Below are 23409 nucleotides of genomic sequence, written 5' to 3'. Positions count from 1 at the left end.
TTTTTCAGTAGAATGAATGTATAATCAGTAGAATGTACCTGTTACCTTGAAGGGTTAACATTGTCAAGTAATTGAAAATATTGGTTTTAATGTTAATAAAGCATTTACTGCCTCTGAATGTGCTGCTTGACCTAATCTTTAAGGGTTGCTTCCTGTATTTCTCCTCAAATTTGTTAAGGAATGTTTCCCATGAATAAAATGTTAGTTAAATTTAATGAAAACTGTTCTATACTAGGGATGGTTTTCATATCAAACTTGATTTTAGACATGAAAACAGATGTTAAATAACTGAATATCTATGTAGAAATGAAGTTAATAGCAGGCTTGTAAAAACAAATTGCAACAATTTAGCTCTTCACATGCTTTTTGTATGGTACATTGATTTGTGATACTTCAATATGTTGATTTGGCAAGGCTCCATGGTTTACAAGCAGCACCAACACATTCCATCTGGATTTCTTTCACCCTAAACACTATGGGTCAATTGCAGGGAACTTGTAGAGTTAGTAAGAAGCCACGTACTAAATTGCAGGCCAGCTAATACAGTACTATGTGAGGACCATCCTCCGCTGCGTACGAATGGAGTCCCAACTGCAATGAAAAGACTAGGGGAACCAAGCGGAGGACTAGCCAATCCACAGCTCTAGCATGGAGCTCAGGGTTAAGCTCTTTACTGTGTGCTGCCAAACAGGAACTGAAGAGTGAGGGTGGGGGGCTCAAAATCTTAGTCATTGGTTCCAGATCATTATATTTAAGTTATTTTTTGTTGCAAGATCAAAATCTTTTTTTTTTTTTTTTTTTTTTTTTTAAAGAAACCTAACGTCTTAATTTTATTTTTTAGATTTAAATTTGAACTTAAGAAAACTATGTACGGGACTGTATTTACTGACAAAAGTACTGAGGCTGAACTGCATAAGAATATTTTACTATTTTCTTGACCCAAATTCAGATTTTCTTAAACATCACCAACATTAATGAAGCAGCATTAGAGGATAAACAAAATGTTTTTTAGTCCTCATTATTTAATTCAGATGGTGTTAACTTGCATACTAATTTAATAATGTCCTCCGTACTAACCACTGGATCATCCCCAGCTAGTATGCTGCGTTCAGTTCACTGCAATTGATCCATTGGCTGCTGTATATACACACAATATTATCAACTAACTTTGAGGTTTGCATGGTCTACTGCTTTGTGGAATTTTGGGTTTTGATAATACACTTGTTTTATAATAACCTATTCCTTCTCACATTATTACAATAAAGATTTACTGAACAGATAAGATTTCTGGGGTAAAAAATTATGTTTAGAAGGTTGTCTAGATAAGCTGGCTTTCAGTTAAAGTATTTCTGTTTTACATGGAGCCATGAAAAGGGTGAAGAAAACAGTTTTGCAAGATAAACCAACAAAATCAAATAAATGTAATGTGCAATTTTATTGAAATACAAAAATCATAATTACAGGTACTTTCTTCCTTATTTTCAGTAATAATGCAGAATAGGCAAGTGCAAACAAGCTGCTACAGCACTAGGAAAACAAACACATTCAGATACCGTGGACAAATCACACACCGAGACAAAATCCACATGCATGTTTCATTTTGAACATGTGAGAGGGTGCCTTGATCAGCACAAAAACTCTTCGCAAGGAAAATAAAAAGTTCAAAAGAACACAGGAGATTTAAAAACCCATAATAATAATAATAATAACGTGGTACCACCTCAGAATGGCATTGCTTATTGCAGAGCTCATACATACCAATACCTCAGCATTATGTTATAGGCTCAGATAGGTGCTTTACTAATTTAACTGTACAGAGAACAGCCCATCCACATTCTATAAACTGCTGTAGCAATTACCTATGAACTTTGATTTACTATATGAAGCATTCATATTAAATTACTCCTTGTTTAGAAAGATAGTGTTCAGGTACAGGAAGTACTTTTAATGATTGCAATTTATATCAAATGTGAAGACAGTAGGTGTATGATTTAATTCTACAGCTTGAAATCCAAGAGCCTTTTACTGAATTATCAGACAATTCTTTATAAAAGACATGGTCTGTTTGACTTTGCAACGGCTACAGCAATCCCTGCCTAGAAAAAAAAAATCGATACCGGCTCTTTCAGTAGTTCTGCTTTTTAAAAAAGGTGCTTACCACGAATAAGAAAGCAACACAAAACCAAACAGGACCTTTAGTGGTGAGGAGGGTATAAAAGAACAGCTACCCATTCAGGTCTACTGCGAGCAGTAAAAACAATACATGAAATCAACCATCTTTAAAATAAAACTTTGGTAATTTAATAACAGTGATGAGCTGCACGCTGATGTGGTCAAACTGGCACAAGCGTGATCAAGCACAGCTCAACCACAATTCTGTGGGCTGGGAAGTTGGCACAGTATACAGAAACAATGTTTTAGTAACAGTTTAATATAACAATTACATTTCAATCAATACTGGACTAAAAAGGTGGATACAGCCACTTCTAAATGATGTAAATTTATAAAAATAAACAGAAGCCTTGGAATAGCAATTGTTAAATAAATAGGTTATTTATGTACAGCAAGTTGTGCTTCCACCTAATGGACTTTATTATTTAGCTCCCAAGTGTAAGCTTTTTCTGTTGCAATTATTTTATGTTGAAGGACATCTCTGAGTAGAACAAGATGCAGCTTCTTTAAAACCAGGACTTTAATATTTCACAAAACAATACTGCATTTTAAAACACAGACCCATTAACATTTACTGGGTCTTACATGTACAGTATATAATTTAAATACATCTGGAAACAATGGTGTAAATGGGTGGCTGAAATGCATAAGATAGATATACTGTAGTCTACATAAATTATCATGCATTAGGACAGAAGTACTTCTTAAAGTGTAAAATACAGTCAAGGAAAATTCTCTGTAACCGTAGTGGTGCAGTATTTCATTTCCTCTGCACACAATACCCCAATTAGATAGTTTCCATTTAAAAAAACAGGAGAAGATATGGTTAGGAGGATGCAAAAATAGAAAATGTCTTCTTCCAAGTATAAATTAATTATTTTTTTTAGCTTGGAAGTATTCGAATTGGGTAAAATGCATTCTTCTTTCATGTAATTAAAATAAATCTTATCCTCTTTTCCAGCATTTCAGGGTTGCAAGGCCTGTACTGTACTTCGTTTGTATTTTATTTGTAGCTATGTAATGCTGCACTATGGCTGGAGGAGTAAACCGATTAGGTCTGCCTACATTCTGTCCAGTCAAACCTGGTAAAACAGAGATCAAGCCTCTCCAGCACAGAGCATCCCTGTGAACTATGTTAAAGCGCTTACGCAGGGGGTTTCCTGAAGACACTCCAGGCATGGAAGCAGCGGGTGAAATTGTGAGGCTCGTTCCCCTTGCGCACCAGCCTCAGCTTCCTGGGGTGCTCCGAGTCCTTGGCTCGCATGTGCTGGATGTAAACCTGCAGGGAGAGAGAGTGAGTGAGCGGTGCAGCAGCGCGAGTACAGAATCGCTCCCTGTCTAAAAATGATATGTTCGATATGTTGAGCCACACTGCTTTTAACCCTTTCATTCCTGGCAGGCCTTATCTTGGAGACGTACGTTAACACATGCTATCACGCTGGAACCTCGCGGGACTCCTAGGTCCCAGGCTGAGTTGGTGTAGAAAATGAATGTGAATGATTCCGTTTTTTTTGTCCAGTTAACATGTATACTCAATAAAAGGAGTTCTTTTTACAATTTATGGAACTTAAATTGACTGAAAGGATTGAGAAACTAGAGAAATACAACAAAATCCCAGGTCACAAGAGAAACGCGTTTTTGTTTTACGCTTACCTGACAAGCTTTCAGACTCAGTTTAATCTCCACTTGACTGGTCTGAGTCCCAACCCACATGTAAACCTTAATGAAAAAAAATAAAAATACAAGGTCACCCTCTGGTTCACAAAAGATATTTCTATGCCAAGGATTGGTTTTTAAAAATGTAGCTTTTTTTTCCCTCTTGTGACACCTATGAAAAAATATATGCTCATTCTTCTAGTTAAGTACTCGCCTCTTTCCCATTGTCTAAAAGCATGATGTCGTCATCCGCGAGGTCATCTTGACAGAAATCAGAACACTTCTCAGATACAGAGAAATATCCCTTCTCATTGGAACACCTGAAGAACACAGACAGCAGTTAGAAACCACTGGAAACTAGAGATTACAGCTACATAAAACACATAGTAATACTGAACAAATGCCACCGATTCTCAAACAAAACATAACGCACGTACATTCACTTGGTACCCCAATCTCATGAAAACAGGACACTTCCAACACAGCCTTTTGGAACGTGCGGAATAGAACTATTACTGGTCATTGTTCAGCTAGACAAAATCCTACCTGAAGAGTCTTGCGTATTTCATGTAGTCTGCATCCTCATCATAAGGTTTCTGTGCTCCAATGCCGACCCAGAAGAAATTCTCAGGCTCCTCTCCTTCATTTATCACCTACAGGGATTACATGTTTCACTGCTGCTTGTTTTATATAGGATGTTTTTATATATATATTCAATTTAATTTAAATATATCTCAGGTTGATGGAAGAGACGCATATATGGAAGTCAATTCAAACCAAGACTAAAAAAAGAAAAAAAAAAAAAAAAGGTACAAACTGATTTATTAAGTAGTGTCCGAAATGTCCTTATATTTCGATTAAAAAAATAAAAAAAACACACCACCAAATACTTGATGTGAAACCCCTGGTTTGAACTGGACTGCCCTCTACCTGTTTGCTGTAAGTGTCATCAAACATGCTGTTCATGATGTCTTCAGCAAGCTTAGCCTCGTCTGGATCCGCAGCCCGGCCCACCCAGGTGTACACGATACCTTGGTTGTCTGTACTCTCAAATGGCACCTGAATAAAACAAAAAGGAAAGCAAATGTGAATGAATCAAATCTTTAACTGGCTAAAGGATTGGAGAGAGAGAGAAATTCACAAGCCACTATACTGTTCACCTGTAGAAAAATACCAGCAGATTCTTTTAGAAGAAGTGTTGCAGATTGTACACAACAGGGTTATTTTCAAAACTTGGTGCAGGATTACTGAAATCACTTAACTAGTATAAAAACACCCAGAAGTGTCATTCAATCAACTCAAAAATAACTACATGAAAGATCCTTCATCAGATATATTAATTAGTATACCCCAAGGTCTACACAAACTGACAGATATAAATATACATGTGGCTCAGTTATAGCAAGGCTACAGTCAATATTATTTACTTGAAACGGCGATCAACAATCCTGTTCACAGCACAGCAGCAGCCACCAGCTCCACCCCCACCCCTCCAGCTCCACCCCCACCCCTCCAGCTCCACCTAATACAGTTTTATTAACTGAGAGTCTTAATTTGATCATTTTAGTTTATACAAATGGCTTTTTAAAGTCGAACAGGCTAGCCAATAAAACGTACTTTTAGGATGAAGCAGAACTCCGAATTCAGGAAGGTGGAATCCGTACTGATCTGGATACACCTACAGTTATAAGAAACAGATTTGAAAATATATATTTTTAGTTTAACAATATACAAAAACAACACCACTCAAACATCAGAAACATAATTCTTGGTAGATTTAAAATTCCATGTGAAATGGTCCTGACCCCTTCTGCCCCTCACCTGGTGCAGAGCGCACTTCCGTTCGTCCGGATGTGGTACAGGCTGGGCTGCACGCTGTCATCCCTCTGCTTTCTCTTTCCTTTGTGAATGATGAACTTCCTCTTGAAATGAGACAGGAACTTCAGGTTTTCCTGCTGCTGGGTCATTCGTACAACCTGCGTATTAAAACATGACATTTAAAAAAGAAAAAAGAAAAGAAACATTGTGTGATAGGTTGCTTTGACTTGCTCCTTCATAAACGACATGTTAAATACGGGCATCGTTATCTAGAAATACAGCAATTGGATTGAATTCAACAAAACAGCGGATACAACATTTATCTTACTTGCCTTATCACTGCAATACAGAAACATGGTTAAAAAATAAATAAATAAAATGGCCTCACTTCCAGCTTGCCAGGAAAGAGGCTCTCAAATTTCTTCTGCAGACTGAAAGTGAAGGTGAGCCAGCCCATGTTGGAAGCCTCCCGGCCCTGCCAGAAATACACCACGCACTGGAAATCCTCTTCCTGCTGCTTGTCTTCATCATCCCCGCCCCTCTTCTCAGCCTTCTCATCATCCTCATACTCCACCGGCACCCAGTATCTGCACACACACACACAAACCATTTAGAAAGGGGCAATCACCCAGCTGTGAAAAACCATTAACACCAAGTCTGTGTTGTATCAAAGAAAGAAACCATTTTTAAATTAAAAAAAAAACAAAAAACGCTATGTTTGTGTCTATAAATTGTCTAAGAGCTCCAGAGATCACCTGCAGAGGAAGACGTAACAGTCCTGAGCATGGAAGTGGCCAAACTCTTCTTCGGGCAGGCGAGCAAATTTCTTCCCTTCCAGAACGAAACCTTCCATTCCATCCAGGTCCTCATTCCACTCTTCCATTAGCGGCTCTGCCTGGGAATTCAAGGACAGCGCACGGAAGACACAAACAAGCACACAGCACCATTTTAGATACAATACGTGTGTATAGAACACAAAGAGTCTAAGCTGGGTTGCATTATCCAATAGGGTACCTCCGTCAGAGGCATGGCTGGCTGCCGAGGGAGGAACAATGCAGTCAGGTCTGCTTTCATCTGGTCTTTCTTCTCCGCGTCCTTCTTAACCTTCCCCGACAGCCCCTCCTTCTGCAGCACCTTCTCTGCGTTCCTGGTGTAATCCACCTTCAGCACGTCATCCCAGTTCTTAAACTTGGATTTAAACACCTGGGGTTAAAAAAAAAAAAATGGGGAAGTGACCAAAGTCATTGGGATTGTCAGCTACAGCAAATTCCATCCAGGTTGGGCTTCCCCCCCCACCCTTGCTGTACCTGAAACTCGGTTCCCTCCAGGTTGCGGGTGACCATGGCATGCTTGGGCCGGTGCAACATGCTGCACAGCTCCTGCCCCAGCTTCAGAGCTGCTGCCCGGACCAGCCTGGGGGACTTGCGTCCGATCCAGATGAACACGTCCGACCAGCAGTCCAGAATATACACCGCCTTAGTGTCCAGGAGGCTCTGCAGCTAAACGTCACGGCACCAAGTAAAACAGGAATAAGAAGGGCTGCTTCTTCCACTTCACATGCATTATTGAAATTCATTTCTATATTGCAGTGGCAGACATTAAAATTGCCTTACATTTATAACGAAATGTTACAACTACATTGCGCTGCATGCTTCTGTGATTTTTCTTTCCGCTACCATCAACACATACTTCACACTGCCACCGCCCTGTGTTTCAGAACCATTTTAAATGGTTCCTGCAGCATTTGTTACTTAGCCTGGTTTACGCAATACAGAAACATCTATGCCCATCATGAAATTAGTATGAAAGCCTTGCTGCGTTTAAAGAATATCTATCTAGAGAGAGAGAGGAGACACACGCACTGAACCTTCTATGTGGCAACATTAAAAAGATTCATATATATACACAATTCCTGCTAAGCACAGGTTTACAGCCTTGCATGATTTCTGGTAAAAATGCCTACCATACCCATGATCCTAATTGCTATTAACAGTAGGAATGATCACAGTACCAGTCTCATCTCTGGTAGAAGGTCAATCTTTGGTCTCTTCTTGTGTTCCACAGACAGCTTGTAGTTAATCTGAGGGAGCTCCAGGTAGCCAAGGCCAAGACCAACCTAGAAAAAAAAAAAAAAAAAAAAACAACAACCACACATTAGGAATGAGAGAAATCAAAAACAGACAGCCAGACAGATCGGATCCTGTGTAAATCGTGACCTGTAGGTTGTTTTAGCCTTAGCTTACTATATTCAGCTTCTCATTAAAAACTTCTATGTCATTCAAGGAGGGGAGCCTCAAAGCCAGTGTGATGCACTGTCTGGAACTGCCTGCACATGAACCAAGGTTCAACAGCCTTTCAGAAAGCACAACAATGAAGAGGAGTAAAGCAGAGAGTTACACAGCAAGTCTCTATTCAAGGGGGTTTGACAAGGAGTTTAGGAGTTGCTATTAGTTGTTAAATTGAGCATTACTTAGGTAGCGTGAACTGGATCATTTATTTATTTTTTTATATTATATATATATTTTTTTTTTTCAGTGTACGGTAACAGTGCTTGGCTAAGACAATTTCATTTTGAGACGGGACAAGCCGTTCATGCATGGGGCTGAATGCTTGCCTTGTACAGTTTAGGTCGGACGGGTGTGAAGTCATCAGGTACGTGCTTCTTGATTTCCTCCGGCTGTCCTCCCAAGAGCTCCCAGAACTCCGGGGTCTCCTGGTTCTGAACCAGCACCGTGATCTCAGACTTCCCCTTCCGCTCATTCTTATTGATCTTCTCAGCAAACAGCCTGACCAAAAAAAAAAGCATCAAGCATGAAAACGACACAGCAGTTTTTCTGCTACTGGTTGTATAGAGTGTGTGGGCATATTCCGCCCAGGAGAACTGCGACAGCAAAGTGTTAATATAGGAGCCCTCCACCAGTCAGTGGCCTGTCCTGGAAAATGCCTTTCCCAGCCACTGAATCCCATACAGGTTTGGGGTACAATTTGAATTACCCCCACAAAATGACTAGCTGACAGACCAACTGAAATTTGACCAAAGACATGCATGATTTTTTTTTTTCTGAAAAATACGTTAACAGCTGTCAAAACTTGAATCTGCAAAACACATATTTAAAAAAAATTATAAATCTTGGGAGGTCCTCTGAGATTTTAGATAGGAATCTAACAGGAAAGAGCAAAACTGGGTTTCATATTTTTCTCATGAAGGTAAATCAGTGTGAATATACTGCGATATTCATACCTGGCTTTTGTCATTCCGCTCAGAGTGGCCTGAGCTCCCCTCCAAATGAGAATCTCCAGGCCATTGTCCAGAAGAAACACAAAGCTGAAATATAAAGACCTCTCGTCAACACCGTACACACCACAACACACAGGTAATCCCAACGAAGCCACTGTACATTATATAGTACAGGTAGAACAATCTGATCAGTGCAAAGTTATATACTCACAAAGCTCACGTGAACAAAATGCGTACAAATCCAAGAGTCGTTACAAAGGCTGCTGAAGCCATCGACACCAGAATCCCATGCAATCTAAGAACTTTCCTATTCTGCGTCCTGGAACTCTCCTTCCTAGCACAATTCTAACGGAGACGTACCGTGGGTCCAGGGAAGAAGCTTTCAGGGGAACAGATTCCAGTTTTATGTTCTTTTTGCCATAAATGCGATATAGCCTAAACAAAAGGACAACAAGAACTATAAAATCTTCCAATCAATCGGCGTTCCAGTCACTGGGCCAGTAGACAAATGCACACATTTTTACCTGGTGATGTATTGTGTGTCTTCCACTGTAAAGAAGCCACTAGCCGTTCCTCCTTCGATGTATGATATCTCACTGTCAAAAACCTGCAAATGGAACATGCTTTGAAATACTGCAGACTACAACTTCGGTCAATATTTTAAAGTCAAGGCTAAAGCTTAACCTTTTTCAACCTGACTTAGAAACATCATTTTTGTAATCTATTTTATTTGCTTATTTTTTCACAGTCCTTATTACATTTCTCGTATTCAATTGTTTTATTGTTACTTTGTAATTTTTACTATTTCTTGATATTGCATACTATTCTGTTTTAACCGAGATATGTAAAGCGATTTGAGATAGGCGCTATATAAATCAGATGAAATGTAAATGCTGTCTGCCCCATACTGACCGCGCTGAACTCCTCGCTCTCGTCCCCCATCTCCTCTCGGATGGTCCTGCACTCTGCTCCCAGGTAGTTGCGCAGATTGACAGCGTGGATGGCCGAGCAAGCCTTCTTATCCATAGTGGCCTCCTGTCCAATCCAGTAAAAGATCTGCCAGTTCAAGGAGCTGGTCTCATCTAGGAATGTCTGAGAATTAAAAAATAAAGTCAGTAAAACACACACACGGCAACATCTACCCAAAACCATCTGGATGCCTGCTTGTACCTTACATTAACATGTGGCAGTAATTTCACCCAAATGGATAAAAAGTTATAACTAAATAAAGCAATTTTATTTTATTTTTCAATATATTGTTTTCTTCAGTTTGATCTGCTGTGCAAATCTAAAACTGGTAATCCGTCTTAAAGAAGCCTTTGAGAGTAGAGATCCTTGCCTTCAGTACAATGTAACAGTCCGCTTCGTAGAATTTCCCCAGGAATGCTTCCTCCACCTGCATCGGAACAAAGTTCTCAATCTGCCACACGGTGAGTCCTGGGATCTGGCCCACGTCCTCCGTGAAGAACTCTGAATAATTCAGCTGAGGTTTCTCTAGGCTCTTGTCCCAGCGCCGCGTCTTCAGGTCTGTGTATTTCATATCCCCATTCTCCTGAGAGGTGAACGAAGAAGAGCGTGTTACATCCTCGGTCACGATTTTGTAATTAAAAAAAAAAAAAACACTGTGAAATCTATGGAGTTCGAGAAGTTGCCATGTCAAAACTTAAAAAACACAACCCACCACACACAACACTAAACAAATGCATTGTAAAAAACACACATAACCTTCAAACGGTACACTTATGCATGCAGTGACTGAAGGGAATATACTGTAACAATCTTGATAACCTGCATCAGAGGAACTAAATCAGTTTAAAAAAAAAAAAAAAGCTAGCTAGCTACAAGTAGTAAAATGCATTGATTTTATTTGCTAAATGCATGTCTCCCCTAATACTTGGTCAAGAGAAATGAAAATATAACAACGTCTCGATTTCCCTGCAGTTCCACTTCTCACCTCTATCGCTTTGTTCTTATCGTGTGCCACGTCGGACATGCCTTTCAGGACCTGCTTGGCTTGGTCGTCCTGGCTCGAGTCCTTCCTTCTCCGCAGACGCAACTTTCTGGCCAGAGGGTCTCTGCTGGCGCTCCCTGGCATGAAGAGTCACAGTATTAACTTGAAGGGTACACCTGGGCTCAATTACGGCAGCACGGTTTGCTATTGCAATTCATTACAAATTGTACAATTATAATTATATTTGACCCCAGGTCTGTTAAGGCAATTACAAGTATCCTGTATTTTGGTTGGCAAGTCTTAAGGCAGCAGGTTTACAAATGCACAATATCGTTACCTCCTCCAGCTGCTTCCACTGTGGCAGGAGACGCCCCAGCCAATCGGAGCTGGTTTTGAAGGGAGAAGTCAATATTGTACCATTCAGCCGTCTTGTCCACTGGTTTAGGAGGCATCACCAGATTTGGATTCTCTCGCACATCTAGGACCTGGTAGAAAGAAAAGAAAAAAGGAGGAGTTAAACAAAAAGAAAATCAGTCTGTTTGGTCTTCAAGTTTTCAGTGAGCTAACCAAGAAGTGATGAATGAACATCCACCAGCTGAAGCAGTTCCTTCCAAACAGATACACAGTGACAGGTGTTGAAGCCATAGTCATTTTGTTAGAGTCTTGTTCCACACCCAGATTCCAGTCCAGAAAGACAAACATAATAAATATAATAAATAAATAAAAACACAAGTTTCTTGCCTCAAGATCTGTAAGAAAATGAACAGCTTCTGGCATTGTGACGAGACGATTCTTATTGAGAACCAATTTCTTTAGCTTGCCACACCTAAAAGGGGAAATGAAATACAACAATCAACATTAACTTCAACTATACTGTTACACATTAACTGATTTCACTGAAACTCTAAGATACTGTCAAGAAGTAAGTTTCTCACCTGCACAGGCCCTCGGGAACCAGCTCCAGGTTATTGTTAGCTGCCATGAACTCCTCCAGGCTGACCAACTTGCCAATCCCTGATGGGATCCCATCAAAGTCCAGCTTGTTCGAGTTCATGTAGAGCTTCTTCAGCTTGGTTAGCTTACAGATAGCAGACTGGGAAACGGAAAGAGAGGACAAGCGATGTGAAGTTAAAAAAAAGTAATTAAAAAAATTAGTCCTATACAGTATGAAATAACAGTATAGTAATGTGCAGTTTTCACCAAGGGTTGGGACATGTCTACCACTGTGATTACATGGTAAAGGTGCATTCAGTACTGATAAAACAATTGCTCAAGTAGACATATGCATTGCAATGCCCAAGGCAGTAAAAGCTATGCAGCTTTACAAAATCAAGCTGCAGGTAACTGCTGACCTAAAAGTGAGCCACCTAAAGCCGTGCCAAGGATTGATCCCCAGTGCTAGCCTAGCATGAGTCTTCTAGAAAAGACGCAAGTACAAACTCTTACAGGCAGAGAGGTAAGCTGGTTCCGAGACAAGTTAAGGGTTTCCATTTGAGTCCACTGGTCAATGCACAGAGAGAGGTCAGAAATCTGGTTGCTGCTCAAATTCAGACGTTTCAGGCTGGACAGAGTGTACAGACACTCGGGGACTCTGCTCAGATCATTGCAGGACAGGTCAACATCTGGTCGGGGGTGACGGGACAGACGACAAAAGAGAAATCGGTATGTTGTAGGCTTGTATTGTGCTTTACATGTGATCCAACAACAGATATTTATTTACTGGAGCATGTTGTACCTGCTAGGTTGGTCAGCCCCTCGAGGCTCGTTGGCAGATTACTTTGGGTGCGCTGGGTGTTCCTCAAGTGGAGGGTGTGGAGTGCAACCATAGCAGGCAACTGTCTGCAAAGAAATTAAAACAAAAAACTGGGAAGCAATTTAAAAAGAAAATGCCTTTCTACCAACATGCACTTAAAAAAAAAAATCATTTTGAAATCAAACTGCTACAATAAATAAATATTAATTCAAATAAACAGACTGCCAGGGTCTTGCAAGCCAACAGTAAAGTACAGTCAGTTAACTTTGTGCGTTCAAAAGAACAAGTTGCACAGGAGACTTTATTGTGTGTTTTACTCTGTCATGCAGACAGACCGCTCCCCTACCTGAGCTGGGCGTGCATTAGGGGGTTGTTGTTTAGTACGAGCGTCTGCAGGTGGACCAGACGTCTCATCTGCGGAGGCAGGCTTTCCAGCTTGTTGTCACTCAGGTCCAGATACAGCAAGTCAGTCAGGTTGATGAACAGCTGGTTTGCGATGTTGTCAATGCTGGAAGAGCAGTTGTGAAACATTTAAAAACCTAAACAAAACTGTATTCACTCCTTAATGATTCAGTGGACAAGCCCCTTATTTAGTCTGACGGAAGATGACAGGTTTATTAGCTCATGCGATTCTCACCTGTTGTGACTGAGGTTTAGTACCAGCATGGTCTTAGAGTTTTCTAGGTCTCTGGGGATCTCAGTCAGCTGGTTGTAGCTCAAATCCTACAGAGAGAAATGGTGTATGGACAACACTGTTTGTGGCTGGTTTAAAATCTGATGTAATTTGCTAACTGAAGGCAAGTATGATAGAATGCAAGCTGCATTACAGTTGTGCTATTATGGGTATGTTGAATGCAGTGTGCCTTCAGTTCAGTACACCACACTGTTTAGTACTTGGATACTCCAGCGAGGGAGTTCACTGCACAGGTTACACTCCAGCGAGGGAGTTCACTGCACAGGTTACACTCCAGCGAGGGAGTTCACTGCACAGGTTACACTCCAGCGAGGGAGTTCACTGCACAGGTTACACACCAGCGAGGGAGTTCACTGCACAGGTTACACTCCAGTGAGGGAGTTCACTGCACAGGTTACACTCCAGCGAGGGAGTTCACTGCACAGGTTACATACCAGCACAGAGAGGTCATCCAGTTGGAAAATATCATCTGGAACTCCAGAGTTCTTCAGGTGGTTTGCTCGGGCCACAATTGCCTTTGATAGAAAGAAAAAACACACATTATGCTGGTTCTGTACAGCTCTCAAGAGATACCTGATACTGTAGATCTTCAAACGAATGACCCAGTGTTCATTTTGTTTTGCCTAAAAAACAACTCTGAGAGTGGCTTTCATTGGAATTAGTACAGTTTAAGGACAGCGACCTTGGTAAATCTGTTTCCTATTAATTTGCTTGTTGGGCGTGGGGTTTATTCGAGGGCAGCGTCTATTACAAATCTGAGGATATATGGTAGTTGTAATTATAGAGATAGTCACCAACTACAATAGCACAATAACTCCCAGAGTACCTAAACTGAACACCCAATAAACGTGTCATTAATTTTAAAATAAAGCATCAACATGGCTTTATTTTTATATCAGTCAGGAAAGTAGTCAGTATTTTATAATAGTTATTTTCATTGCATTGTTGTGTTTCCAGCAGTGTTCGAGTTGCACTTACCCTGAGACAAGGAAGGCTGGAGAGCTCTCCATGTAGAGTGGTCAGGCTGTTGTGGCTTACTGATAAATGTTCCTGCAGGAAAGCGAAGATATCACATGTTAAACTAAGTCTGAGTCAAGGCTTACAACGCAGACTAAATCAATTCAATTCGGCTCTTCTACTCAACATGACACAGGAAAGGTTCTAGCTTTTGGGGGGGGGGGGGGGGGGGGGGGGGATATTTAGCTAACATTACCAGTTTTTGGAGGGAGGCGAGCTCTTCTGGCAGATAACAGAGCCCAGTCCTGTTGAGTTTCAGCCACCGCAGGCTGGTCATAGACTTGACGTGCTCAGGAAAATAACCTCCCTATAAAACACAGCAGCATTGTTACAGCACTCCCTTCCAGACACTCAGGAGTGCAGCACATTTCCTGCACAACAAAATATAATTCATGGTTCAAGATGTTAAAAATAAAGAGGTTAAATCGTGATAACTTTGCTGTACACAAGTATGTAGCTTACACAGTGCAATAAATATATTCATACATACATTATTATATAATAATATGGTTATAGCCTGCAATTAACCTTGCAGCTTATGTTTAAAGGTACCTTAATTACAATCCTGTACCCAGCAGTACTGTGTGTACACCATCTTTAAAAAGATTTTACTGGAAGGCAGGTTTCTCGGAATACACTATTTGAATGAATGTGTACAAAGTCAGTATAATTCATAGTTACAGTGTTTTAGGTTTTAATATAGATGTCAATCTCAGAGAATTTCAAACTGCAGAAACACTGTCCCATAACGCAGCTTATCTGTGGAACGGCTCTGTAGTGGAAAACATTAGGCCCATCTAATTGTAGAGAATAAAACACAACCTACATTATGAATGTGGATTCTACATAATAAAGAAATAAAGTTAATGAAACAGATTGCAATTTAGAATTAAAACAACTCATTCGACAGCGTTGTTTCAATTTGGTGTGCAATAATATGCCGGATACAGACGTGGATTTAAAACGTTTACTAAAAATATAGCCAATTAACAGCGTAAATTAAAACGGCTCATGACCTTTTCACATGTAGATATCTCAAAACACATACGTCTTTTAAAACCGGTTTGTTTTGTTTTTTATATATTTAATTATCTACAAAAACGGCTCCCTGGTTATGCCAATCTTTAAAAAGCCGTTGCTATTGGCGTGGCCCACATTGAAAACAAACACCGAACACCGCAAACTTGCAGCCGCCCAATAAAGTTTCGAGCTCTTCCGTTTATAAAAACCACGGTTATTAATTAAGTGACCCTCCTTGAGATAGCAGAAACAGTGATCCGTCTTACTTTGAAGTCATTCCCACTTAGATCTACCCCCCTGATAAAGGGGAGCACTCCGGTGGCAGCCATTGCAGTTTCCAAATCTGAAGACTTTGTCGTCTATTTCTGGGTGTGTTGCTGCACAAGACACAGCTGGTGTTGAAATACAATCTCCCCTTCACTGGAATGGTACCTTCTGTTTGTTAAAGCTACCGGGACCTCCCATTTAACTCCTTGATGTTCGCAATTTCTATATATATATAGATATATATAGACACAAAAACAAGACGGGACATTTTGGACATTTTTTTTTTAATCGCGGAAACAGCTTAATTGACTACTCCAGCAATCGACATGTACCGCTGTATATTCTGTATATTCTGTATATAATAATGGCATGCTGGGGTTTTCGTCACAGTGTGCATGTTGTCTCTCCTATGCTGCTCCTGTACAAACTACTAACCTTATAGTTGAGCTTTTTGTACTGCTGTAATGTTAAAGCCCTGGGCATGTTCCCAGAGCTATTTAAATAATGGCTATTTTCTCAATGTCAAATATACTGCGACGAAGGGTTAAAACTCCCTTCTTGTTTCCTTTTGTAACGGCGCTACAAGTCTCTTAGTTTAAAACGTATTTGCAGTAGTACGAGCTCATACAGCACCTTTAAGGGACTCAAAAACGCTATTGCAGTTTAATTGCAGCATGCCAATCAAATTGTGCATTCCCCGCCTCCTGGTATTTAAACCCCGCCTCCTGTGCGGTCACTCTATTTCGAAACGTCGATGACGGAGAAGGAGGGCGAGCGGTGATTGGTCCATCGAAGAGCCCGCAGCCTCCCATTGTTAAAGTTTCCGTTTGGCAGACTGACTGACTTGGCTTTGTCAAAAGAAGGGCCGCAAAGAAGGTAAACTTTGCGTCTGATTTTCGAAGCTATGGTTTGAAACGTACGTACAGACAGACGGACACAAGGATACAGAGGTGAGTTTATGTGATGTAGTAGGAATTGCTGTCATTTTTAAGCACGGTGCGTTTTCACGAGATGAGCATGACTGTGTTTTTTTATATAGATTACACTGGCTCACCCAGGCTGCAGCTGTCTTTGCACGTACTCATATGGCAATGTTGCATTTCGCGTATAAATAAACCTCGCATACTGGTATATTTTTAACAGGCGCGTCATACAAACAGGTATTTTCAAACTAAAAAAAAAAAAAACATGTAAAAAATAGTGTTCACCGAGTATTAATACTCAAGTATATTTCTACTGTTCAGTGTAACAAATGACCCACTAATATATATATATATATATATATATATATATATATAGTGTTCCAAAACACTACAAGTTATATTCTACTTTTGTTTGTGTTTTGAGCGACGGGGAGGGGGCAAGAAGATTTTTAAGGACAAGTACATTTTTCTATCAATTTGTGCCTTGGACAACACTTTTTTTTTAAAAAAAATTGCACATCCCTGGTGATACTTTGTAGTGTGATATTTTGTAGCAACTGTAAGTCGCCCTGGATAAGGTCGTCTGCTAAGAAATACTTAATAGATACAATTTGCAGTGTCATATATGTATTGTGTGTGAATTAAGCTAGTTTTTGTGGAAATGCGTTCTTCATTCATGGTTTGGTCAACTAAACAGTAACACTTTGGAATTGTGTAGTACGGTGTGTCTGTGGCGCGCTGCAAGGTTAACTACGCTAACACGCAGTATGTCGCAATATGTGATGACCCATTCTCGCAGTGCAGGGTGCATATAGTGAGTGTGTGTGTGTTTAGGGTGGGCATGTTGAAGCAAACAAACATGGAGCACAGATTGAATCCTAACAATAGGTGTACCAGCACTCTCTGCCTGTCAGATTCTCATTCCTTTACAATCAAAGAACGAAGTACTGAACCTGTGAAACTTTGCACTTCAAAATGCATCCGTCTTGCTTTGAGAGTAATGTCCGACTCTCGCATTTCCAAATGACGTCACTGGAATGTTTTGATGAAAACACTTTTGGTTGCCTGTAGAATAGCCAGTTGGCTCCACACCCTCGTTTTGCTTGCTAGGACTGCCAAAAGCCTTTCTCTGTACAGCAGTTTGAAATACGTTTTATTTAACAGCTAAAAATGTCATGATCAAGCAGTATTTCCCACCTGAAGTTTTCAGTTACATTTCCTTTATATTTACCATTGTAGTGGCAGGGGAATGGGCTGTTCTGGATTATATTTACTAAAATCTTTTGTGTTACAGGGACTGTACCTACGATGGAGGGCACAGTTCAGAAACAAGGGAAGAGCCGGGGAGAGGATGGCGTCGCAATGGCTATTGACTTCCTGCTGGCGAATGCCAGGCTGGTGCTTGGGGTAGGGGGAGCTGCTGTGCTGGGGATCGCTACACTGGCAGTGAAACGAGTAAGACTGTCCTCCCCTAAAAAAAAAAAAAAAAAAATTCATCCTATTCACTTTGTAAATAACTACACAGGAACAGCAGAGCTAATGTTTATTGTTCAAATAACTGTATTGAATAAAACGCCCCAGTATAATGTGCCATTAAATGCTTAAGATCACCAATGCAAGGACTGCTGCAACAACGCTTTGTGTATATGGTCCACAGTCTGAAACGTCTACTTCAAGTCTGAAAATTCACACTTTCTATTAGTTAATACATGCATAGGTATCGCATTAAGATGTTTGCTTTAAGCTTTCTTTGTTCCGTGTCTGTCTGTATAACATGAGCAGTGACCCTTGCTTGTCCTCCCTTTCTTGCAGCTGATTGACAGAGCCGCCCGCCCCCCAGGTGAAGATGAGAAACCAGATCAGAAGAGCATTAGCGAGACCTGGGAGGAGCTGAGCTTGACTGGTGCTTCCCCTAAACTGCTGAAGAGGGGGCTTGAAAACTCTGCGAAGAAAAGCTTACCAGCTGTAATCAAAATAGAAAAAGGTAAAAAAAAATAATAATAATTTTTGCTTTGTACTGATCTTATTGGTTACAAAATTAAGCTTGGCAAGTATTATCAGTTCTTGTGTTTTTAAAATGTAGCTTTAGTTGTGACTGCTTGTAGTTTGGTATCTTGCATGTGTTTTTTGGAGAAAATTGGTATCCCTGTGTACATGCACTCTAAAACTGCGCATCAGGTGCATGGTTTGACTTGATGTATGAGTTGGTAGTGCTGGCCTCAGTTGTCGAGCAGTTCTGGCATCAGTTCACACAGTAAACGTATAACAGCTGTATTCATGTTTCCACAGAGGACTGCAGTCCTTCCAGTACGGCTGAGGTGCCAAGGCTAGAGATCCGCCGGGTTCCGCTGTGTGTCACTCTTCAGGAGAAGCTCCTGCACTATTACCAGAGTCATGTGACGCTCTCCGAGTCGGACGTGGCCCAGGCCAAGCAGAAAGCCCTGGACGTCTGCATGGAGATCCAAGCTTTCCTCCGCAGCAAGCAGCCCGAGATGCCGCTGGGGGAGATGTGTCTGGGCGGCTCGCTGTTTGACGGCCTTCAGGTTGTCTCCGCTGATCACGCTTGTCTCCTGGTGCCTTTGCTGATTGAGGAAAAGTTCTGGTACTTTGTTCCAGGGGAGGAGACCATCCTCAATACCCCGCAGTTCTGGATGGTCAGACGGACAAACCTGGAGTACTTTGGTCGGGGGAGCAGCTACTGGGATAAATTCATTGTGGGGGGCTACCTGTCTTCCAACGCGGTCAATGAGTCTTTGCACAAACTAGTAATGGGGTCCATGAACTGGCCAGCCCTAGGCAGCATGTTGGACTGCACCATCAGGCAAGTGATGGGGTCCCAGGAACTGAAGCTAGAAATCCAACAGGAACAAAGCCAGCTTTTCATTGATATCTTGCCAATAATAAGGTTTGAGGAGACGGTGCTGACATCCCAGCCAGAGAGCAAAGGAAACTTTGAGAACCTGTGGTGCCGGAGCTTTTACACGGATGAAGCCACCAAGCTCGGGGACCTGGATGCATCTGATTCCGGTCTCCGACTATGTTGCCTGAAAATCCTCAAAGCGGTCTGCAAAGACCAGCCGTCCCTGAGAAGAGTGACCGGCGGGCATCTGGTCAACGTCATCCTGCATCTCAGCGACACGGAGTCGGACTGGAGTGAAGCAGCCCTGGCTGACCGGTTCCTGCAAGTTATCACGGAGGTGACTGGCTACCTGGAGCAGGGGTTCCTGCCCAGCTACTTCAACAGTGCTGTGAACCTGCTGTCTGAACTGTCTGCAGAAGAGATTGATGAGATCGGGTATACTTTGTATTGCGCTTTTTCTAACCCGGATATGCTGCTTCAAAGAGGAGTATAAAGTGATGATTCAAAAGCACCTATTGACAAAGTTTTCATGCCGGGGGCCCTGTTGATTTAATTCTACTTAGCGGCTCTGGCATTGGCACTTTAGTTGCTGTGTGAGACCCTTTTTCAAGTGTGCGATTCAGGATACAGTGTATTATTTGGAGATTCTTTTTTTTTTTTGGTGAGGGAGTTATTTAGACAGTTGGATGGTATGTATGTGTGTGCAACGCTTTTCTAATGAACATGGCGAGCTGCTTTATAAATCGAAACTAGCAAGTTAATTCAATGCTTTTTTTTTTTTTTTTTTTTAAAAAGTGAACTGTTCTGATGCTCTAGTGTCTGTCAACTCATTTTAAATGGCTTGAATGAATTTTATAAAGATAGACCTGAAAAGCAAAATCTGTCTGATTTTGTATTGGCTATCTGTATTGTAATTGTACTTAATGTACCTTTTGCATTTGTTGGTTACAGGTCAGTGGCAAAACAAGTACAGGGTACCATAGATTTGCTCTCAAGTTGAACAAAAAGCTTTTTCAGTATAACTGGTTTTCATGCATTGAGGAGTTGCTGTGCATTGCACAGGCAGGTGGTCATTTGGGGATTCTGGCCAAAGAGAATTGCATGTAAATATGGTTCGTCAGTTAATGAGAAATCCTCCTGCATGGAAACTACTTGGCTGTCAATAGTTCTGTAGAAGGGCTGAACTGAGAAATAGGCATTGTTTAGTATTATAAAATGTATTTTTGTCTTAATTTAAATGTTAACTCATACTAAGTGTTTCATACTAAAATATATTCTCGTAATTTTTATTTGATTTTTGTTAAATCTTTCACCACTTAGTGCACTTATAACCTAAGTGTTTTCTATGCAGCTGGTAGTTTGACACACTGCTGGATTGGTTACTAATATGAGCTTGTCCTTGTTGGAGCAGAGTTCAATAGTTTTAAAATGATGTATTCAATAAAGCTTTACTTGGTTTAAAAACTAATTCTGCATTGGTTTTCATTTCTCCCAGTTAATAAATAAATAACTACACAAATTACAGATTTACTGAAGGTCCTGAAAACACTGGAGCTAGGCTGAGGGCAATGGAGTAATAAATCTGTGAGCCAGCACAGGCAATTGAACACACCCTCAGATACGGAGCCTGTATCCAAAAAACAAGGGTGTAGCAACTTGATCTATTTTTTTTTTTAGTAGCTAGGAAGTAAATTGCTACAATAATTTAGACCATATCCCTTCTACAAAAACAAACTGTTCTTCTTCAAAAACAACTTGTTAGTCATTTGAAACAAGAAAATTGCTTCTCTAACCAATGCCGTGCTTCTCCATGAGTGAGATGAGGTCAGCCTCAGTAAAGAGCTGTGGTGGGCTTGTCTCTCCGTCCAGCATCTCAATGGTGGTGGGCTGCAACCGGGACCCACGCTCGTACACTGGGATCACCTGCAGCATCAGACCAATCACACAGGCACGTAAACATCGCATATTATTATTATTATTTATTTCTTAGCAGACGCCCTTATCCAGGGCGACTTACAATTGTTACAAGATATCACATTATTTTCACATACAATTACCCATTTATACAGTTGGGTTTTTACTGGAGCAATCTAGGTAAAGTACCTTGCTCAAGGGCACAACAGCAGTGTCCCCCACTGGGGATTGAACCCACAACCCTCCGGTCAAGAGTCCAGAGCCCTAACCACTACTCCACACTGCTGCCCTAGCATAGCGTATGCAAACTAGTTAGCTAATGTTTTCAACTGGATTAACCCTCATCAGACTGGTTTCACAGTCTTGCATTGCTCATGTACGTGCAGCTACTCCTGTGTGTGTAACACATGTGGAATGCAGACTATGAAATTGTGTCACTGAAACAGTTATTTTCATGAAATTACATAAATGCATTGACGCATTATGAAGGAGTAAAGACTGAAAACAAAACAGACGAACGACACACTGACAAGGTTAAATAACATGCTGCAGTAAACACACGGTACAGTTGGTGCATTACCTTCGCATACCACATGTCGTAAGGGTACACATCCAGGTAGTTCCTGGCAATGATCATTAGCCCGTACGTTGCAAACCTCTCCTGGGCGATGTCAATGTCTACCGTAGTTTCCCGCCCCTGTGCATCCTGGGAGCAGCAAGCCAGGAAGTGTCGGACGATGAACTCGTCCAGCTGCTTCTTGAACACACCTTGTATATAACAACAATGAAAAACTATGTAGCAATATGTCCAGCAGGTTGGGTATAGAAGCTATGAGTTGTAGAGGTTTACAGCAGCAAACATGAATAAAACATTTTGTGATGTGCTTTTTTTGGTGGGAAATAACTGCATACAACTGGATCAGTCTGGATGTGTTATAGTTCTACGGCAGTACAGAGGTCTGGATTACCGATCCGAAGGTCCAACTCCTGCCTGACATCGCTGACGTTCTGGTCCGCTAGGTTCTGGCAGGCATTCCTCATTGAGTTGGGGGTGATCTCTGAGAAGCAGGCGCAGAACACCTGCAAATTCTGCTCCACTGAAATAAGAGTGTGTGAGTTCAGTCATCATAGCTAACCAAGTGAAGTACTCCATTCACAATGAATGCGCGGTTTTAAAAATATAAGGATGTCTGTAATCTGTCTGTAAAATGTCCTAATCAAGTTACAATTGAAAACAGTTCTCTAGAAAGATAAAGCTTATTACTGTTGTTATTTTAACAATATTTCAACTGCTTTAAAATGAATAGCAACTTTCAGCAAAGCTCCTGTAATGGATTGATCTGTCACCTGCAGTACATTGCTGTACCTTGACATCCACATAGTTGCCTGGGCAGTATTTTTCCACTTCTGCATCAAACAGGACGACTGGGTTGAAACTGTGCTGCAAGACGAAAAAATGTGAAAGGCATTTCTACAGCAAAGCATTCTCTGACACAAGCATGCACTCATTCATGCAAAGAGATGTGTCCCGTGATACACAGCATCTTGTTTAGCCTGACTTGCTTTAAGGGTGCTTACCACTTCTGAAAAGGAGCTTCAGCCCCAGGAGATGACCTGAAACAGAGGTATCGATACAGTGACATTCTGTAGGGAGGAGCAAATGTTTATTCGTTAGTCATGATCTCTGCGATCCCTTTGGCCGCATCGTTCTTTTCGGCAACACACACAGCACTTAACCTTTCCCGGACTGCTGTCAGTCTCAACACAGCGCGTAATGCGTCACCTCCCTGTATCACTTGCCCAGCTCCCCACTAATGATAATGTGCGATTTAAAAAAACAAACGTGTATATTTAATATGCGATTCTTTACATTTGATTAAATATAACGCCGTTGACCGTCAGAATCACCTCTCAGTGTTTGAATGAGTTTGCGTTCTGCACACTTAAGCGCTAAAGTTATTGTCATAGAAACGAATTACTTGAACTAGAACTGTAATCAAACCCTTTACACACCCGTTAAGATACGCATCTTCTGACTCACGTTTAGTGCAGATTTGATTGAAAGCCTGTCAGCTCCAGCATTGCTCATTTGAACAGTTTGTTTTTACCGCATGCGGACAAGAAGT

The 23409-nt window shown here is 41.0% G+C and overlaps 3 protein-coding genes across 9 annotated transcripts; 1 reads left to right on the top strand and 2 right to left on the bottom strand.

Moving 5' to 3' along the window:
• Nucleotides 1–1416: 1416 nt before the first annotated feature.
• LOC117418477 (protein flightless-1 homolog) lies at nt 1417–15759 on the bottom strand. Of its 3 annotated transcripts, none has more exons than XM_034031578.3 (30): nt 15586–15759; nt 14496–14606; nt 14261–14332; nt 13717–13797; nt 13226–13311; nt 12935–13096; nt 12571–12674; nt 12282–12457; nt 11771–11928; nt 11577–11661; nt 11173–11320; nt 10839–10972; nt 10224–10436; nt 9797–9976; nt 9409–9491; nt 9245–9319; nt 8888–8971; nt 8261–8432; nt 7658–7762; nt 6954–7145; nt 6661–6849; nt 6402–6541; nt 6035–6233; nt 5650–5804; nt 5446–5506; nt 4759–4887; nt 4375–4481; nt 4043–4148; nt 3826–3891; nt 1417–3451 (listed from the first exon to the last, which is right to left on the bottom strand). In XM_034031578.3, exons 1-30 carry the CDS (start codon nt 15646–15648, stop codon nt 3317–3319), a joined length of 3771 nt encoding a protein of 1256 aa, XP_033887469.3. In that variant the 5' UTR covers nt 15649–15759; the 3' UTR covers nt 1417–3316. The 3 variants fall into 3 exon arrangements, with proteins under 3 accessions (XP_033887469.3, XP_058891412.1, XP_058891413.1); XM_059035429.1 differs by lacking the exon at nt 15586–15759 and adding an exon at nt 15316–15576; XM_059035430.1 differs by lacking the exon at nt 15586–15759 and adding an exon at nt 14852–15304.
• A 90-nt stretch (nt 15760–15849) lies between these two features.
• LOC117417907 (mitochondrial dynamics protein MID49-like) lies at nt 15850–20837 on the top strand. Of its 2 annotated transcripts, none has more exons than XM_059035432.1 (4): nt 15850–16462; nt 17804–17964; nt 18322–18493; nt 18799–20837. In XM_059035432.1, the coding sequence occupies exons 2-4, from the start codon at nt 17818–17820 to the stop codon at nt 19860–19862; spliced, it is 1383 nt and encodes a 460-aa protein (XP_058891415.1). In that variant the 5' UTR covers nt 15850–16462; nt 17804–17817; the 3' UTR covers nt 19863–20837. The 2 variants fall into 2 exon arrangements, with proteins under 2 accessions (XP_058891415.1, XP_033886189.3); XM_034030298.3 differs by having other exon boundaries at nt 15850–16536.
• LOC117417909 (DNA topoisomerase 3-alpha-like) lies at nt 20162–23391 on the bottom strand. Of its 4 annotated transcripts, none has more exons than XM_059035436.1 (6): nt 23297–23391; nt 22862–22897; nt 22650–22724; nt 22252–22380; nt 21864–22051; nt 20162–21292 (listed from the first exon to the last, which is right to left on the bottom strand). In XM_059035436.1, the coding sequence occupies exons 4-6, from the start codon at nt 22322–22324 to the stop codon at nt 21158–21160; spliced, it is 396 nt and encodes a 131-aa protein (XP_058891419.1). In that variant the 5' UTR covers nt 22325–22380; nt 22650–22724; nt 22862–22897; nt 23297–23391; the 3' UTR covers nt 20162–21157. The 4 variants fall into 4 exon arrangements, with proteins under 4 accessions (XP_058891419.1, XP_058891417.1, XP_058891420.1 ...); XM_059035434.1 differs by having other exon boundaries at nt 23325–23391; XM_059035437.1 differs by having other exon boundaries at nt 22631–22724; nt 22862–23332.
• Nucleotides 23392–23409: the final 18 nt, after the last annotated feature.

Source organism: Acipenser ruthenus, chromosome 13 (genome assembly GCF_902713425.1).
Source record: "Acipenser ruthenus chromosome 13, fAciRut3.2 maternal haplotype, whole genome shotgun sequence".
Taxonomy (NCBI): Eukaryota; Metazoa; Chordata; class Actinopteri; order Acipenseriformes; family Acipenseridae; genus Acipenser; species Acipenser ruthenus.
This window is presented reverse-complemented; position numbering and strand designations above follow the sequence as displayed.

Excerpts from the sequence above, each read along its gene's own strand:
- LOC117418477 (XM_034031578.3), bottom strand. The coding sequence starts at position 15,648 with ATGGCTGCCACCGGAGTGCTCCCCTTTATCAGGGGGGTAGATCTAAGT. Across the intron at positions 8,433-8,887 it reads AGCGGAATGACAAAAGCCAG|GCTGTTTGCTGAGAAGATCA; the intron begins GTATGAATATCG and ends TTTTTTGGTCAG. Across the intron at positions 6,850-6,953 it reads TGGAGGGAACCGAGTTTCAG|GTGTTTAAATCCAAGTTTAA; the intron begins GTACAGCAAGGG and ends TTTTAACCCCAG.
- LOC117417907 (XM_059035432.1), top strand. The coding sequence starts at position 17,818 with ATGGAGGGCACAGTTCAGAAACAAGGGAAGAGCCGGGGAGAGGATGGC. Across the intron at positions 17,965-18,321 it reads CTACACTGGCAGTGAAACGA|CTGATTGACAGAGCCGCCCG; the intron begins GTAAGACTGTCC and ends CCTTTCTTGCAG. Across the intron at positions 18,494-18,798 it reads TGTAATCAAAATAGAAAAAG|AGGACTGCAGTCCTTCCAGT; the intron begins GTAAAAAAAAAT and ends ATGTTTCCACAG.
- LOC117417909 (XM_059035436.1), bottom strand. The coding sequence starts at position 22,324 with ATGAGGAATGCCTGCCAGAACCTAGCGGACCAGAACGTCAGCGATGTC. Across the intron at positions 22,052-22,251 it reads GGAGTTGGACCTTCGGATCG|GTGTGTTCAAGAAGCAGCTG; the intron begins GTAATCCAGACC and ends GTTATATACAAG. Across the intron at positions 21,293-21,863 it reads ACGACATGTGGTATGCGAAG|GTGATCCCAGTGTACGAGCG; the intron begins GTAATGCACCAA and ends CTGATGCTGCAG.